Source organism: Apium graveolens, chromosome 7, assembly GCF_009905375.1.
Source record: "Apium graveolens cultivar Ventura chromosome 7, ASM990537v1, whole genome shotgun sequence".
NCBI classification, from domain to species: Eukaryota; Viridiplantae; Streptophyta; class Magnoliopsida; order Apiales; family Apiaceae; genus Apium; species Apium graveolens.
The window spans coordinates 26,950,104-26,969,598 of record NC_133653.1 but is presented as its reverse complement, the minus strand read 5'-3'; the positions used below and the strand labels follow the sequence as shown (position 1 = coordinate 26,969,598).

The 19,495-nt window shown below is 34.2% G+C and overlaps 1 protein-coding gene across 2 annotated transcripts; it reads left to right on the top strand.

Annotated features, from left to right (window-relative positions):
• The first annotated feature begins 837 nt into the window (after positions 1-837).
• On the top strand, positions 838-4,956 carry LOC141671728 (putative receptor-like protein kinase At3g47110). Of its 2 annotated transcripts, XM_074478054.1 has the most exons (3): positions 839-2,185; positions 2,552-4,006; positions 4,118-4,956. In XM_074478054.1, the coding sequence occupies exons 1-3, from the start codon at positions 1,330-1,332 to the stop codon at positions 4,498-4,500; spliced, it is 2,694 nt and encodes an 897-aa protein (XP_074334155.1). In that variant the 5' UTR covers positions 839-1,329; the 3' UTR covers positions 4,501-4,956. The 2 variants fall into 2 exon arrangements, with proteins under 2 accessions (XP_074334154.1, XP_074334155.1); XM_074478053.1 differs by having other exon boundaries at positions 838-4,006.
• The last annotated feature ends 14,539 nt before the right edge of the window (positions 4,957-19,495 follow it).

Below are 19,495 nucleotides of genomic sequence, written 5' to 3'. Positions count from 1 at the left end.
ACTTCTTTGGGAGCAAGAGATTCAATCCCTAAATATCCAACTAAACATGTCGTGCGCGCCAACTCCAAGAGTGGCCTAAAGGTCCAAATTTGGACCGATTTCTGTCCAAATTCACCCAATAGTGGCCTAAATCTCGGTCCAAATTTGGATCGAAATTAAAATAATAGTTTTTAATATATTTCTTTTAGTTTATTACATAAAGTTTTGATTTCGGGTATTTATAAATGCAATTAACCGATATTAGGATATTAATATTATTTATTTAAATAATAATTTAAATTAAAAAATATTTAAACGTAATTAAATAAATATTATTGCATTTCTTGAATTCAAATTACGAATACATTCAAACATTAAAATAAAGATTACAACACATAAAACTTAATTTGAAACACAACATAAATGAAAATGCGATGAGAACTAAATTATTAATTTTATTCCGACAAATTAAATCGACTTCCTCCAAGATAGTCAAAATATTACCTGTAACTATTTAGGTTGTTTTGAGATCCTTGAAGAATATACTAATTCTGAAAATTAGTATTAGTTAATGATATTTTAAGATTTAATTAATATTTGTACTTTTCTTATTTGAATGTAATGTTTCATTAACGGTTTTATTATAAAAATTATAACTAAATGTGTTTACTATTTTTCATATATATTTGAAGTTTAATTAGAATTCTATTATTTATTTATTAATAATTTTAAAATAAAACAAGTAATTAATAATAATAATAAAATATAAAGATAATATCTTACATCATACAAAAATAAAATATTTATCATAATAAGACCCTAAAATAATTAAATAAATATTTTAAGATTTGGACCTAAATTTAGACCAAACTGTTAGTGTTAGAGCTGGAGAGGGGGCTCGACCAAATTTGTACCAAACTCTTGGAAGAGCACAACATTGAATGGCTACTTCGTTCAGTATTCACACGTCTATATCCAGTGAAATAAGAACCACTCATTAATTGTACACTAGCATTTAAACTGCAATGAAGCCGTCAACTTTGATTTCTATATTTCTTCTCCTAAATTGCAATGTGCAAATTTCAACTCCCATTATCCCGATCAATGAACATGCTCAATGATTCTCAGGACGAGACTTGGTTTACCCAGTCTGCAAGTCATACTAATAAAAGTTCCTGACAATTTTATCAACTAGAAACTGACACCAAGTGATCTGAACTTTATTGGGGTTCACTTTATTCCCTATATTTTCCAGTATTTTTGGTGGTTTCTTCCCTACAAAATTTTACGAGATTTCTCAGATTCGTCTTTCTCTTTCTGATAATATTTTCCTCTTACTATTGTTAGACCATGGCTATTAGATTTCTCCGATTTATCGTTCTCCTAATCTGGGTATTATTAGCTCTAAATTTTGTATATCCATTTCCAGACAATGTAACTGATCGACAAGCTTTGCTTTCTTTCAAGGATTCCATAACAGCTGACCCATACGGCGTTCTGAATTCATGGAACAATTCCATTCACTTTTGTCGGTGGAATGGTGTTACATGCAGCCTCAGACGGCAGAGGGTGACATCACTAAACCTCTCCTCCCAACAGTTAGCAGGAAAATTGTCATCTCATATCGGAAACCTTTCGTTTCTTAGGGGAGTTTACCTCTATGACAACTTCTTTCATGGCATAATCCCAAGTCAAATTGGTCGCCTCTTTCGCCTGCAATATCTCTCTCTGACCAACAATTCTTTTCAAGGAGAATTTCCTGCAAACTTAAGTCATTGTGCAGATATAAGAAGAATCAGTGTGTTCAACAACAATCTTGAAGGAAAACTTCCTATTGAGTTTGGTTCTTGGACTAAGCTTAATCTCTTTAGTCTTGGAAAAAATCATTTTACTGGATCGATTCCACCTTCAGTAGGGAACATGTCTTCTCTTAGTACTCTTAACTTAAATTACAACAACCTAACAGGAGTTATCCCGTTGGAACTTGCTCATCTCGCAAAATTAGAGATTCTTTTTTTACAAGAGAATACTTTGTGGGGTACGGTTCCCCTACCACTATACAACATTTCATCCCTCCATTCTGTTAGTCTAATCAGTAATGAGTTTGAAGGAACGCTTCCATCTGATTTTGGCTCCAATCTTCCAATGTTGCGAGAGTATTTTGTTGCCAATAACAGATTTTCGGGGCCGCTTCCACCATCAATAGGTAATGCATCTAGTCTTGAAATTATTGAAATATCATATAACAATATTACTGGCCCTGTACCAATTAATTTAGGAAGCCTATCAAATCTTGGTTGGTTAAATCTTGGTCGGAATCCTCTTGTTGCACGCAGTCAGCCATTTGATGACTTGAGTTTTTTCGATTTTTTGGTCAATTGTACTCATCTATATTATTTGGGCATATTCGACAGTGGTTTAACAGGAAAGTTGCCGACTTCCATTGTAAATCTATCCACCACTCTAGAAAAAATTTCTTTGTATAGAAATCGTTTCTACGGAAGCATACCTCGTGAGATAGGAAAACTTGTGAACCTCACACGACTAAATTTGGCTGGCAACTTCTTAACAGGGACCATACCAGAATCAGTTGGAGAGCTTCCAAATTTAGTTGGGTTATATTTGAGTGACAACAACATTACTGGAGCAATCCCAACTTCCATTAGCAACATTACTCAATTGAGTGTTCTGAGTTTAGAGACAAATATGCTTCAAGGAAGCATACCTACTGAAGTGTTTAACATCTCAACATTACAATTACTGAACCTTTCCAACAACCTTCTCAGTGGTTCTATACCTGAGCAAAATGTAGGATTTTCTTCCCAACTGGTTTTCTTGTATTTGTACCGAAATATGTTTACAGGACCACTTCCATCAAGCATTGGAAACTTGAAACAACTGGTTGGTCTATATGTTTCGAACAACCGACTAACAGGAGATATACCAGCTAGTCTGGGTGATTGTGTGATGTTGGAGGAGCTACATATGGAAGGGAACCTTTTTGAAGGTAGAATTCCATCTTCATTCAAAGCCTTGCAAAGTCTTAAGATTGTAGATCTCTCAAATAACCACATATCCGAAAATATTCCACGCTTCTTTGATGAATTACATCTAATTGAATTCCTTAATTTATCCCACAACAGACTTGGAGGTGAAGTGCCTATAAAAGGTCTCTTTTCAAATGTTAGTCGTTTTTCGGTCACTGGAAACTTGAGGCTCTGTGGAGGTATTCAGGCATTACAATTGCCAAGTTGTCCTGTTGAAATCTTAAGAAAAAAGAAAAAGACATTTCCCTATAAAGTGATACTCCTAGTTCTTATTCCTCTTTCCATCTTGTTAGCATGTTTTGCCTTCATCTTTTATCGACACCGAAAATCCAAGAAGATAAATTTCCCTGTCCCGGTATTGCAAGAGAACCAATACCCCAGGCTTTCATACAAAGATCTTTTATTAGCTACAAATGAGTTTTCCCCAAATAATTTGCTAGGTGAAGGAAGATATGGCAAGGTTTACCAAGGAGTTCTAGAACCACTAGACCACACCGTTGCTGTAAAGGTACTAGATGTTGAAGTACGTGGAGCCAATAAGAGCTTTTTGGCAGAGTGTGAAATGTTGAGAAATATTCGTCATCGGAACCTAATCAAGATCATCACAGCATGCTCTAGTACTGACTTTAAAGGCAATGACTTTAAGGCACTGGTATATGAGTTCATGCCGAATGGCAATTTGGACAACTGGTTACATCAGAGTCCTTTCTGTAAAGGAAATGAAAAAACTTTGACTCTACTCCAGAGACTTAATATTTCCATTGACATTGCAATGGGATTGAATTACCTACATAATCACAGCCACACAAGTATTATTCATTGTGACATAAAGCCGAGTAATATTCTTCTTGATGAGGAATTTGTTGCTCGTGTTGGTGATTTTGGTTTGTCAAGGTTCTCCTTTGCTACTACACTTGACGTGAATCAAGAAAAATTGAGTTCCACTGCTGTTCATGGAACGGTGGGATATGTTCCACCAGGTACATATTAATACTGATCTTTTCATTTGTTGTGATGATGTAAAACTAATATATTATTCTTGAATATTTAAGCAATAGGAATGACCTAATATATAACCCTTCTTTGTTCAGAGTATGGAATAGGTGGAAAGATATCTGCAGAGGGGGATGTGTATAGCTATGGAATTCTCTTACTGGAAATGTTCTCGGGGAAAAAACCCACAGGTAGCAGCACATTGCTGGACGATGGTAATAATATTCACAATTCTGTGAAGAACGCACTCCCCCATAGATTGATGGATATTGCTGATCCACTTATGGTACTAGATCAAGACGAGCATGGCTCGACTGAAATTCAATCACATAACAGGGATGCCATGGAGGTCTGCCTGATATTAGTATTTGAAGTGGGATTATTATGTTCAGTCGCAACACCAAGAGAACGCATTGACATTAGTGTTGCTATTAAGAAGCTACAGGTTGCAAGAGACAAATTTTTGCACCACGGGCAGTGAGCTGAAGTAACTGGAAAGCTCTTCACATTATTTAGGGTAAGAATCTTGATGTTTAGTCCCTAATGTGACAAGGGAGAATCTAGCATATCTGCATATGTGAGTTGTGACCCCGTACTTCCCTAATGTTACAGTTGCTTTTTGTTTAATGTGGATATATTTAAAGTTAAAATTTTTGAACTTATTCTACCAGCAGGTCGGTTTGTTATCCAGATTTTGTAAAGTTGAATCCATGTAACTATGCTTAAAAATTTGTAGGTATGAAGCATTTATGATTTTGCTTCTGATTTAAATTATCATTTTTAAACTCATATCACTTGGGGGGGCAAAGCATTTAACTGAATGTTTGTTTTGCCGATGTTGCTAGTTGTTGCTGACTTGCTGCTGAATAAACTCGCTAATCTGTACTTAAGAGGATCCCTATTTTGTAAAGAGTAAAGTCAGTCCATTGTTGTACCATCTTCTAGCGTTTTATAACTGAAACTCCGTCTGTGTTTTTTGTGGTGGATAGTTTTATGTATCATGTATCAAGACTGTTGTTTGGTTAGTTCATCATGCTCATACTATAAATCGAGAGCACTTGTGGTGTCATATAGTAACCTGTGTTAGCTGACTCCATTCAATTCTATTGTTTGGTTATTGCATCGTGCTCATACTCTACATCAAATGCACTCGTGGTACCTGACTGGCTGACTCCATTCAATTCCAGTATCATCTTAGTTCTAACTGGTCTTGCATCTCACAAAAACTGAACTCGTGAAATGTTTAACGAGAACTCAAGAAAGAAGTGAGTGTTGAAACCTGAAATCGGAGGCTGATTCACATTATCGTGCATATTATTATCCTGCAAAAACTCTGCAAACCAACATTTTAGAATGGTAAAGATCTACATTGCATGTTCCTTGAGAATACTAGATCATCTATGTGCATTAAGAATGCTACTGAAATGTGCCAAAGTTTTGACGACTCGGGCTAGATATAAAATGCAACTGGCAGTCTCGCATAGGCCCATAGCTGTGTGAGCAACTAGATTATACAACTTTCTGCTCTGGTATGTACTATGTGCCATCCATTTTTCAATTTTAATTTCTCTTTAAAGATGGTGACAACATGACTTATACACAGCATGAGTCAGTTTTGATTCACATTCTCGACTGTACTTCCAAACACCATTGCATAATTTTGAATCCTTGCACCATAAAATGTTAAACGCGTGTGAGCAGGACCCCAAACAGATTATTGACATTATGTAACAGCATGCCTCCAAACTGATTCATTGTTTTGTCCATTCCTGTATGTTAAGGGTTTAGTGATGGGATTGCTTCACTTATGTTATGATCATCACCCCCACTCTTTTCCAAAATAGACTTGTCCTTATTTTTTTAATTATTGATTAGATTTTTTTTATTCTCATTCTTATCCTTATGTACTACATTTCGGGCTTCTTGTCACCAGGCCCACTATGAAAGCTTTGGATTCTTGTGTTCCTGTTCCCAGCATTTTTTTTTTTGCCAAGTCGTTCCTGTGCATTTTGTTTTCCGTCAACAACTAGTTACATTGAATTTTTTTCCCCAGCTTGTTTAAGACTATTCGACACTTACATAATGAACGTAGTTTTTTTATTCTAAAACATATTATGGGTCCATTTTAATGTTATAACTTGTTCATTTCTAACATATTTAGTTCAATTTTGAGATTCGAAAGATAAATAATAATAGTTTTATAACATAATTTAAAAACCTAGTCAAAATAATGTTGTTTAGAAATTATAATTACTCTTACAATGAATTTGATTTTTCATACAGTTCACATTCTAGTTCAGCCGTTGTATGTGTGTTGAGAATTTCATAAATGCGACAATAGTGCATAAAATTGAAGTCGGTTTGATATTTTGCTCACCCTACCATCACTAAGTAATTTACGTCGTATTTTCAGATCTAAAATATGTTTTCATGACATAGTTAACTGCTTAAAATGAACAAGAAATGAATGACATACTTATGTAAAGTTTGCTAATTAAAAATGAAATTATTCCTACTACACAATATATGTCCAGTGTGGGAACTTGTAGCGTGTTAGTAAATTATTGCTTCATAATAACTTTTGATGCGGAAATAAAAGTGATTTATTTTTGAATTTTAAATAACTCTGAAAATAAGGGGTTAAATTATACATAAATGACTATAAATCCTAAAAATATAAAATGGAGAAGTTAAACCCTAAAACCTAAAGGTAACTTACACCCGGGAAACATACTGTTCAGTCCCTCTCATCCAATTATCCAATTCTTTATAGTAGGAATGCTACTCGACACATAATACTCTTATTAAATATGTTATTTATAATTTTTTTAAAAAAAATTCTCTTTGTTATAAGATAATATTTAAATTTTTATACAGAAAAAAATATAAAATTATAAAATTAAATTCTATAATAACCTTGAATTTATGTCAAGAGAAAAACAACAGTAAAAATATGAATGAGACAGAAATATCAGAGATATCTTTCATCATGTGTAATTGTGTTACAGTGTATACATCTTCTTGTAGGATATATATTTAAATATATTAAAATATCATCATGAATACAAATATCACGCCCTCTGGCCACTACAGAAAACAAAGGGAAGAAAAGTGAAGCCTACCACAACTCAAAGAGACAACAGAGATTCATAATCTTTTCCAAACACCAAAAATACAATATTTTTAGTCTTGTTGATAAAAAATAAAGAAAATAAACCCGCCAATTTTCCTGAATGAGATGCAATGGACCCACAAAAGCATGGAACAGATCAAAAACATCAGCAATGTGTTGGCATGAAATGGGCCTATATAAGCTTTACATAATTTAGATTGCTATCGTGTCATTAATTAAGCAGATAAAGATGAAGAGAGTTAGTAAACTAATGACATCATGGGTTAGGCAACTTGATTAAGAGGGGACCTAAAGTCCACTAAGGACGAACTTCATTTTATATTTCATATCTTGTATTCGAAAGAAACATTTGAAAGCTCCTTTTACGATAATATGGTACGGAGAAAAAAAGTGAAATTAAAAAGATTTTTGTTCCAAATTTGATATATTTGTATATTTTGTAGTACCTTTGTACTTTTATGGGTTATATGTGAATTATATTTTCCTCCGTTTTTAACTTGATGGACATAACGTATTACAACGTATTTTTACGGTTCATAAAATAATAAATTTGATAAAATATATTTTTTTACCTCAACCCAATTACTTTAAAAATACTTTAAAGAGTTTGAACTGTATTTTTTTTTATCGTAGCTAATCCGCAGCCGCTACCCTTCGGGTGCGCACTGGGTAAACCCTACGGCCTCTGGGTAAACCCTACGAGATCACACAATAGCCTGCAAACCACGTGAACCAAGTTAAACCGCATTTAAGCGACAGGCTCTGACTCAGGAGGCATAATCATAAATTCTCCTCCCGTGGGACTCGAAACTGTGACCAAGAGCATAGTTTTCCTCTTTTTAACCAGCTGAGCCCACCCTTACGGACAGTTTGAACAGTATTTAATTTTGTGAGAATGAGAAACCGGACATTATAAGTGGGCATTTACTTCATGGATGGAGAACCTTATTATATAAAAAAATCATGGTAAACCCTTATTTCTATTATAAAATCTCATCATAAATTAAAAAAAAAAATTATAAAATTCGGTTGATACTAATGTAGATTAATATTAATAATATTTTAATATGATATAAAGTTTAACAATTTTTAATTTGAAAAAAATTTATTTTAAATTTGATTCTATATTGAGATAATTTTGGATATGTGTTATTCTACTACAGAATCACTTCAATTTTTTTCATTATATTTTGATGATTTCTTAAATAAAAAAATGTATAACTTCATTTTTTAACTTGATAATTAAAATTTGTAATTATATATAATGAAAAATGTATAAATTTATCCCACGGGAGGAAAATTCATGACTATGTCTCCTGAGACAGAGTTTGTCGTTTAAATGCGGTTTATCATGGTTCGTGTGATTTGCATACTATTGCGTGAGCCCGTAGGATTTACCCATTACGCACCGAAAAGTAGCGGCTGCAGGTTAGTTACGATAAAAAAATATATAAATTTTATATTTTATATTTAAAATAAAAATTCTCTACGAAACTCTAGGGAGAACTTCGTGGATGGAGTGATACCTACGTGTGTATATTTTAATTTTATTGAATTTTGAGAGCGAAATACGGATAAAGAAATAAAGAACGGGCGTGGAAAATAATAAAGCTACTTGCACGATAAGACAAGAAATAAGTAAGCGAAAAGCATTCTTGTTACCAAATTATTACGTACCTAGTTTAAAAAATGGTAAGATTAAGGTCCAAATCAAAATGGTTGTCTTTATAGAACTAATAAAGGTAAAGTACAGAGTGAAAATCCACATCTATTCCACTAAATTAATTTGTTTGGAAGCTTAGTTTAGTGACTTGTACAGGTGTACCAGCTTCCTTAGTTGTGTTACATTGCATACGTAACGTAACTGTATAAACCAAATTTGTGCAAGTTTCTGCTATTAAATTTACCTTAAACGGCGGTACGTATTAAAATTCTAAGATTTCTATTGAAAAACTGCCGAATTCTTCTTCCCGGTCCTTGAATTAAAAATTACTAATGTTATTTTTCAGTATCAAGAATCTTTCTACAGGCTTGATTCTGTCGCTACACGATACATATGAAACTAGATTAATGTTAGTATTAGTGTTTGATTAGGTTCCCTGATTGTCGGCAGGTTTTAACTTGTGTTTAGGTGACCAGCAAACCCAGTGCAACAAATACCTAACGCACTTGCGCCATGTAACTAAAACAATTAGTCTAAGAGTAATTTGAGATTAGTTTGACCCATTAATCTTGATTAACGCAAAAAACACCCTCTTGAGGTTCCCGAGGAAGCCATGATTCATGAAGCTATTGGGTCAGCTACTCGGCTCATGCAAAATTTGTGAAATTAAAACAGATAATTTCTTCGTGTACTCGGTACAATTTATATAATTTCAACCAAAAATTGCTCATAAAAAAACGAATAGTATTAAAAAAATAGCAAATTGTAATTCATTACTTCTTTTTTTCTTTGACAAACATTTACGCCTTTTCCAGAGATTGAAAATGGAGAAAAGATAAGAGAAAAAATAATTTTAAAATTTTACTTTCTGCACATGCTCCCGAGTTTTTTGGCGAGAGAAGAGAAATGATCGTGAGAGAAAATTTCCTATAATTTTCCCCCAAAACTTTCATCCCAAAAATGGGAATTTGAAAAGATTCTCTCGCATTATCTTCTTTTTCATGGTCACTTTCTCTTCTTTTTACACAAATTTGGGAGCACACGACTGATATAGTTTCTTCTGTTATTTCCCTTCTCTTCTCTTCTTCTCCCGTCTCTTCTTTTCTATTCTCTCCTACAAAATCTCTGGAGCACAACATTACTTTTCCTTTTATTAAGTCCAATCAATATATATATATAGGGAATTGCTCAAATGAGATCTCATACTATTGGGAGAACTGAGATTCAATCTCAGCCACACATTTTTATTCCTAGATTCAATCACAACCACACAATTTAAAATTTTAATTCTATTCTTTATATTTCATCTCTCTCATTTACATCCCACCCACACCCACAAGCCCCTGTCAACGCCTCACAGCCACCAAGCCGCCGGTGCCGCCTTGTTGTCGTCGCCGCCTTGCAGCCATCACGCCGTTACCGGAAGATAACATATCTGTTTATTCTTATTTCTCTCTCCCTCTTCCTCATCTCTCTCCTTCTATCTCTACATCCCTCCTCACTAGACTCCACCTCCCCTCCGACGTCACCGTGAAACATCATTCCTCCGCCCCCGACACAGCTTTGCCCCGACCCTTTGCTGTCATCGTTACTCCCCGCTAGCTCTCAAATCTTGAATTCCGATTTAATTTTCTCCGACGAGTTTATGATGAACTGAACTCAGATCTGGTGTGTGATAGTGATAAACATGATGTGATGTTATTGTGGTGGTGAAAATTGTAGGCGGTGGTTAGATTGTTTAATAATATGTTTTTGTGTGGATTGGTAGTGATTAGTTATGATTAACGATGATGTTGTAATAGTTATGTTGATATAGAGGTCGGAATTGGTGACCATGACCGGATCTGATGGAAATAGGTAATAGCTGAATCTGGTGATTTTTTATTGTCGGAAGTGATTTTTCGTTTTCTGGTGGTGATTTTTCATTTTCCGGTGGTGATTTTTGGTTTGACGGGGGTGATTTTCTGAAAGTCGTTGGTAATTGTGGTGGTAATTTTTGATTTGACGATGGTGATTTTCTGGTGGTCGTCGGAGGTGGTGGTGGTCACCGATGGTGGTGGTGGCCAGAAATGGTGGTTGCTGGTTGTTGAAGGTGGTTGTGGGTGGTAAATAGAAAGAAGAAGATGGAAGAGATGATGGTTGGAGAAGATGATGAGATTTAAAATGAATGGTCTAGATTAAAAATAGATTTAAATTTTTATGGTTGAGATTAGATCTCATATCTCACCAAAAAAAGGTTTTTAATGGAGTAAGACCATATATATATATATATATGGAGATTGGTCCACAACCCCGGGTGGTTGTAGTAACCACCTTCCGCATTAAGGCATTGCGGCAGTACCTACAGCATTGTTTCATTGCACCCGCCGCAATGAAACAATGCAGCAGACAGGGAGCATTAAAACATTGCGGAGGACCATGCACATTGAAACATTGCGGGTAGTCCCTGCAGCAATGAAACAATGCAGCAGTGATTTAATTTCTTAAATAACAAAAAATCATATTTTAATGAATTAATTTGTTTCCGATAATAACGGAGTTAAAAAGTATATAATTAATTTTAACAACCATTTGTTCTATATTTTCTAATTTTATTACTACTTCCCATTTATTATCAATTGTATAATGAGTTAAAAATTTAAAATTAAATTAGATATATAATCGGAAAAATAATTAAAATATTAGTTTTAATGAAAAACATAAAAAACCGCAGATGATAACTGAAATGTATGAATGGATTATTGTTATGATTGTTTATTGATCGAAAGGTGTCATCTTCGAAGACGACACCTTTCGATCAATAAACAATCATACTTGTTTGTCTAAAACTTTTTTGAGTGAATTCTAATCAAACTATTTTAATTTAAATTTTAAATATTTCAAAATTATGTATAATAACACATTTATACTGTATAATGAAGTTATGATGAATTAAATATTTTTTTTAAAACAATTTTTCAATTTAAAAAGACAAATAAGAATAAAATGGTATAAAAAATCCCTCCCGCAATGTGTCAATGCGGGAGGTGTTAACCACAGCCACAACATATGTAAAATATGGCGGTGGGTGGTTGAAGAGCCACCTGCCGCATTGTTTCATTGCGACTGCCGCAATGAAACAATGCTCCAGGTAGCCGAGACTATTTTTATATAGTTTGTTACCAAGAATGTTTAACATTTTGGGGGCTAAGTTGTTTTATATTTTTTTATAGGTAACGAAAATTCGATAAAATTTCATTTTTTTAGTTTTTCACATTTTCAATTTTTCGCATTATATTTGTTTACTATAAATTAAAAATTGATAAATTAAATTGGACAAGTACAAGAAAAATAAAACATTAAATATTTTATTTCATTCAAATATAAATGGAGTATATTTTTTTAAACAAAATACATAATAACTTAAATATTTTATTCCGACGAGAATGATCAAGCTTTAACGGAGTTGGAAGAACCGCCTTTATCACCCTTATCGCCGTCCTTCTTTTTCTTCAACTTTCCCGCCTTCGTCTTCGCCTCATTTTCCTTTTTTTCATGCGCTCAAGCGCCATTTGAATACGGCAAAGAGCTACTTCCATGACTTCTTCTCTCTCGGGCCCGTCGTAAGCAATGCCATCGATAATTACCTTGTTATTGTCAAAATCATAGTAGAAAACATTTTTCGGAAAATAGAGAAGAGAATGTTGAAGAGAAAATGTAGATTGAAAAGAAATAAGATTACAAGAGCACTATTTATAGGCTGAAAATCGGAATTTTAAAAAACCAAAAATTAAATTTAGGCACAAAAAAAATGTTGCGGAAGCTGAGGGGTAAGACTGTTGACTAATCTGCGGCAATGACACAATGCGGCAGGAACAACTGCAGCAATGCGTCAAAGCGGCAACCCATTCTGCAACAATGAGCCAATGCGGTATGTCGGTCAAACTCCTCAACGTTTGACCAATCAATTTTTATTAATATTGACACAAAAATTGATATTGATTTAATATTTGCACATAAAATAAGTTTGAATTCACAAAAAAACATAAAATTAATAATATAAATTTTATTATTAACATTGATAATATTATATTTTTAACTAAAATAACTCATATGATAATTTTAAAAAACATAAAACTCACAAATATTTCGTAATAATATTTGCCGCAACATTTTAGTTAAAAATTACCATTTGAATACGACAAATAGCTACTTCCATGACTTCTTCTCTCTCGGGCCCGTCGCAAGCAACGCCATCGATAATTACCTTGTTATTGTCAAAATCATAGTAGAAAACATTTTTCGGAAAATAGAGAAGAGAATGTTGAAGAGAAAATGTAGATTGAAAAGAAATAAGATTACAAGAGCACTATTTATAGGCTGAAAATCGGAATTTTAAAAAACCAAAAATTAAATTTAGGCACAAAAAAAATGTTGCGGAAGCTGAGGGGTAAGACTGTTGATTAATCTGCGGCAATGACACAATGCGGCAGGAACAACTGCAGCAATGCGTCAAAGCGGCAACCCATTCTGCAGCAATGAGCCAATGCGGTATGTCGGTCAAACTCCTCAACGTTTGACCAATCAATTTTTATTAATATTGACACAAAAATTGATATTGATTTAATATTTGCACATAAAATAAGTTTGAATTCACAAAAAAACATAAAATTAATAATATAAATTTTATTATTAACATTGATAATATTATTTTTTTAACTAAAATAACTCATATGATAATATTAAAAAACATAAAACTCACAAATATTTCGTAATAATAAAAATTCGAAAATATTATTTCGAAAAAATAAATAAAAATAACTTTTTCACTCAAAAAATTTAAATTAAATATTTAATTTAAATATTTTAGGTTAAAAAATTAAATCAAAAATAAAAAAATATAAGTTCGAAAAAATATTTAAAAATTTATTTTTAACAAAAAAAATGAATTAGAAAAATTAAAGTTATTTTAATCAGAGTCCTCCCGCAATGACTCATTGCTGCAGTGCGAGTGCGCAATGCGTGATTGCGGAAGGAACTCTGCCTTAATGGCTCCAAAAGCTGGTTGATGTTCATCTTTAATGGGTCACTCGAGCAATGAAACATTGCTGGAGTTGTGTTCACAGTTTGTTTGATACTTACTTTCTTCTTCCTCATTTTACAATTTACAATTTACTTTCAACAATTTCAAATTTTTTGGTTATTGATTCATCAAAGGCGATCTCAAAAGGTTAGTTTTCGATTGTTGATGGCTTCTTTTTTATTTAAAGCTTGTAGTTCTTCTTCTAGTGAAACTGATAATTACGATTATTATAACCCCGTTAGACGAAACCCCGTAGCTCGTCGTAAGTTATTTGTCGATGAAGATATTGTAAATCTTGATAGTGATGATAATATGAATAATGTTGGTGGTGATAATATTGGTGTTGATAATGTTAGTGGTCATAATGTTGATAATGTTGGTGGTGATAATGTTGGTGGTGATAATGTTGGCGGTCATAATGTTGATGATAACGTTTGTGGTGATAATTTCGACGGTGAAAATGTTGATGACGTAAAAGATGAGAAAAATGTTTAGAAAAAGAATCATGGATTTAAGAATAGTAACGATGTTGTGCCTTATGTCGGCAAGATTTTCAATACATTGGATGATGCAGAAGCATTTTATAGGAATTATGGTCGAAAAGAGGGATTCGAGATAATAATTAGGAATACTCATAAGCGAACAAACACAAATGAAACATCATACCGTTTGTTTATTTGTCGAAAAGGTGGAAGGGTAGGAGCGACGCCGTTGGATTTTGGTAAAGGAAAACGAGTTAGGGTAATTCCACGAACGAATTGTGGTGCTCGAATGTGTGTCGTTTACAAAGTGAAGACGGACAAATGGCAAATTAGTTCGGTGGATTTAGAACACAATCATAAATTGGTGTCGCCGAAAAAAGTTCAATTTTTTCAAAGATCACTCAACATAGATCCTATGACGCGATCATTAATTGAGTTGTTTAACAAATCGGGAATTGAGACGAGCAAAGTAATGAAGTTTCTTAGCGAGACAAAGGGGGTGTCGAAAATCTTGGTTTTTCTAATCAAGACGTACGTAATGTCATACGTGATATTTGGCGCCGAGTCTTTGATTCGGGTGATGCGGAGTGCGGATTACTTTTGCTACGAGAACAACAAGAAAATAGTTTTGGTAATTTCTTTTATCGGGTGAATGTAGATGATGTGAAATGTGTACGGGGTTTGGTGTGGATTGATCCTTGGTCCATGAACGCGTACAAGAATTTTGGTGATGTGGTTACGTTCGATTCAACTTACCGGACGAATAGGTATTGTATGCCTTTCATACCTATTACGGGCGTAAACCGCCATTATCAAAATATACTATTTGGATTTGCACTCGTAAGGGATGAGACTGAGGCATCGTATACGTGGGTTTTGAGGACATGGTTGGAAGCCGTCGACAATAAACCGCCTCGAACAATTATTACTGATCAAGACATTGTATTGGGAAATGCCATTGTCGAGGTCATGCCTATGCCACAAACAAAGCATGCATATTATACAAGCATATAAGTAGTAAGTTTCCCGAGAAGTTGTCTTATTTGTACACAAATTATCCGGACTTCAAGACGGAGTTTAATGCATGTGTGTACAAGTCATTGACACCTACAGAATTTGAAGGTAGATGAGAGCAATTAGTCGAGAAGTACGATCTTGAGGATCATGCTTGGTTATATGACATGTATGCTATTAGAACTCAATGGATTGGTGCTTACACGAAGCAACATTTTTCTGCCGGCATGACTACAACTTCAAGAAGCTAGTCTACAATTTTTTTTTTAATGAATATGTGCAATCATCTACCGATTTGAAGGAATTCATTGAGAACTCCCAAAAGGCTTTGGAGACACAATATCTGAAGGAGGTTAAAGCCGATTATGACACCGAACAATTGGAAAGGAGATTAGTTTTGCACTCGTCCTTGGAAATGCATGCATCCGAAATCTACACGAAAGAAATGTTCAAACGTTTTCAAAAGGAGCTTATGAAAAGTACATGTTACATCGTGAACAGTGTCAAAAACAATGGAACTTATATGTCGAAACTGTATTTGGTTGAGAAGGCTACCCTGCCGGAGAATTACAGATAAAATATCGAGTGACAGTTTTCATGTACGAAAAAATTGAATGCTCGTGTAAGAAGTTTGAACATTCCGGGATGATTTGCAAACACCTAATCCGTTATCTTGACAAAAAAACAAAAAATCAAGATACTGGAAAGTTTCATCATGGGTAGGTGGACAATGAACGACAACAAAATTGCGGGGCCTCTTCCATATGCTCCTCCCGCTATAGGTAATGATGGTGCGTCACAACCATTAAGGTATGGTGCATTATGCAAATCTTTTCAAGATTTAGCTGATTCCGGTAGTTGTTCCGTTTCACGGTATAAATACTTAATGGATGTGATTGATAGAGAGAAGAGATACTTGAAAGATGCTTTAGCGGATGAAGAGCGTAGCGAAAGAACCCATGAGGCGAAAACTCAAGAGGACTACCAACATGATCGAATATTCGATCCTCCACCGTCGAAAACTAAAGAAAGGAAAAAAACAAAAAAGATTTAAAAGTGGAATTGAGACGGCAACTTCAAAGATCAAGATCAAGCCTCGCAAGTGCAATTATTGTGGGGAGATCGGAGGAGAACATGATGCAAGAAACTGTCCCCTACGGGAGGAGCATGATCGAAGAAATCTTTAGGTATTAACCTAAAAATTGTTGACAAGTAGTACATTAGTTCTTTTAACTTTTCTATTTAAATTACATAATATTAACATTATTTTTAAATTTACACATAATGTTGCATATTAATGTTATTTTTTAACAAAACCAAGTTTAATAATATTAATATTGTTTAAACATTTTTCAACTCCAAAACTCTTAAAATAATTAAAATATGCAGTAGTAATGGGAAAATTTGAAAAAAGTGATTTAATAAACAAAGTTAACTAGACCTTAAAATAGTGAACACGAACTAGTGACAGAGCACCCAGAAATGAGACATTGCTGGAGGTCACACTGCAGCAATGACCCATTGCGGGGTACTCTGCTCCACCCAAAACTTACTGCCTCTTTTTGTTAACAAAAGTGAGTTTAGTAATATTAATATTTTTTTAAATATTTTTCAACACTAAAACTCCTAAAATAATTAAAATATGCAGTATTAATGGGAAAATTTGAAAAAAGTGATTCAATAAATAAAGTCAACTAGACATTAAAATAGTCAATGCGAACTAGTGACAGAGTACCTAGCAATGAAACATTGCTGGAGGTGGGCACCACAGCAATGACTCATTGTTGGGCGCTCTGTTCCACCCAAAACTCACTGTCTCTTTTTGTTAACAAAACTTGGTTTATAGTAATATTAATATTTTTTAAATATTTTTCAACACCAAAACTCTTAAAATAATTAAAATATGCAGTATTAATGGGAAAATTTGAAAAAATTGATTTAATAAACAAAGTCAACTAGACCTTAAAATAGTCAACGACAGAGCCCCAACAATGTCTCATTGCTGGGTATGGTCATTGCAACAATGATTCATTGCGGGGTGACTAAACTGTAAAATGTGTAAAATATGATGTCTCCCGCAATGACTCAATGCTGAGGTATGTGACGGTTTTCTGCAGAAAACTGGCAAGCAAACTAGTGCTTTCCAGTTTTCTGCAAAAAATTGGTAACAGACCTTTATACTGCCAACATCGACATTGCGGGTGATTTACATAGTTAAAAAAAACGGCATGGTTCCGTTTATTTTTAGAACTTACCAACCTGTTTCAACTAAATCTAAATCAACCAACCAACAACCAATCAAAGCAACCACAATCATGATCTAAATTAAATTCAACCAATCAACATCAAATCTAAACGCAACATCAATGCAGTAAACACAATCATAATCAATAACAAAGAAAATACCGAAACAAATCCAAAATATATACAAAACCAATATATAAACTATAATCCCCTATTCCTCTGTTGGATCTCATAGTCACTTATCCGTCTAGCGATCCGTTTTGAAAGCTCCCAAGCTATGCGATACCGGAATGTCCGAATACCCAATACAGGCTCCCAAACAGCATCTCTCAACGATGTGCCATTAAGTATAGCATCCATGTACTTGCACACGTACATGCCACAATCATGGGTATTGGACTGCATCAGTCATTCCTGTACGAAATAAACCTTCATCTTATGTCCATCAAATCTGGAAGGATACGAGTAATGCAACATAGCTAGCACTATGCACTCCTAGAAAGGTCTGGTTTCATATAATTAGTAACCAACAATGGCAAGTGTATGTAAATTGACTAGTAAAGTAATTACGAAGAACATAGAATACCATGGCATATATATATATATATATATATATATATATATATATATATATATATATATCGAGAGTAAATACTCTTAAGACTACCCCCCCATTCAGCTAGAGGATCAATTAAAAGGAGCTTCTCTTGTTTAATGTCCAGAATGAACAAAACCCAGTGAGCATCATTGCAGCAAGGGTAGAAAGCAAAGTCACAATCCAATAATCGTGGCCCAATGCGCTGGACTGCATATGAATCATATAAACTATGCAGACCGACCAACTGCACATCTGAGAGTTCAGCTTCGGGATGGGTCTGCAACATTGAAACAATTATAAAAGATCAAATGAACTACAAAATCAAAGAGTTATCAATTATCATCGATTATCATTTCTTACTTTTTAAAGTTATGAATTATCATTAACTTACTAACTTACTTTATCAATAAAGAGTTAACTTACTTTTTAGTTATCAATTATCATTAACTTACTAACGCATGAACTAAAAAGTACTTTTTGTTTTACCTTCAAGTTCTTGCAATAATCTTTTAACAGCAGTTGCACGAAAAAGCTGAAGTTAAAGAAGAACTTCTTAGCCGTGGGCTCCAGACCCGAGATGGACTCCCTAACCTTCAACAACTCTATATAGGCATCCACGACATTACTGTCTACATCATATTCCGGCTTTAAGGTCTGGACAAAATCCCAAGTAAGCTCAGCAGTGCCTCTGTGAACCCCACCAGTGCTTCTATAGCCAAAAAACCTTCCTATTTTTCAACGGCCTCGTCATATCAGCACGCCGCCCAGGACCGCCCCGCCTCAGTTTATCCTTCAACTTGTCTTCATCACTGTCCATCTGTAAATACATTTCAAAAGCATCATATCAAACACATATTCATGACAAAAAATATTAAGCATATAGAAATGCATCAAAATAAGTACTGCAAGAATCAAACATAAAAAATGGAATGATTCAACATACGTACATCAAGAATCATCCTCAAACTATCAGGAATAAAACCACTACGACTACCGAATTTCACCATGCCACCTGCAAGTGGAGTCAACTCAGTAGCAGGAGTAACAAGAGAACTCCCAAATGTGCGTTCGGTCGTAAGAGTAACAGGGGTAGCAGTTAGACCCGGCAATTTTGGACACGACACGACTTACACGACACGAAACGACACGAAAATTTAGTGTTTGTATTTTTAGTACACGACACGAAAATATACGAACACGAAAGTACACGGTCGAGATTTAGTGTCGGTTTTGTGTTTAACCTTCAAGTACACGACACGCCACGAAGTATATGACATAAA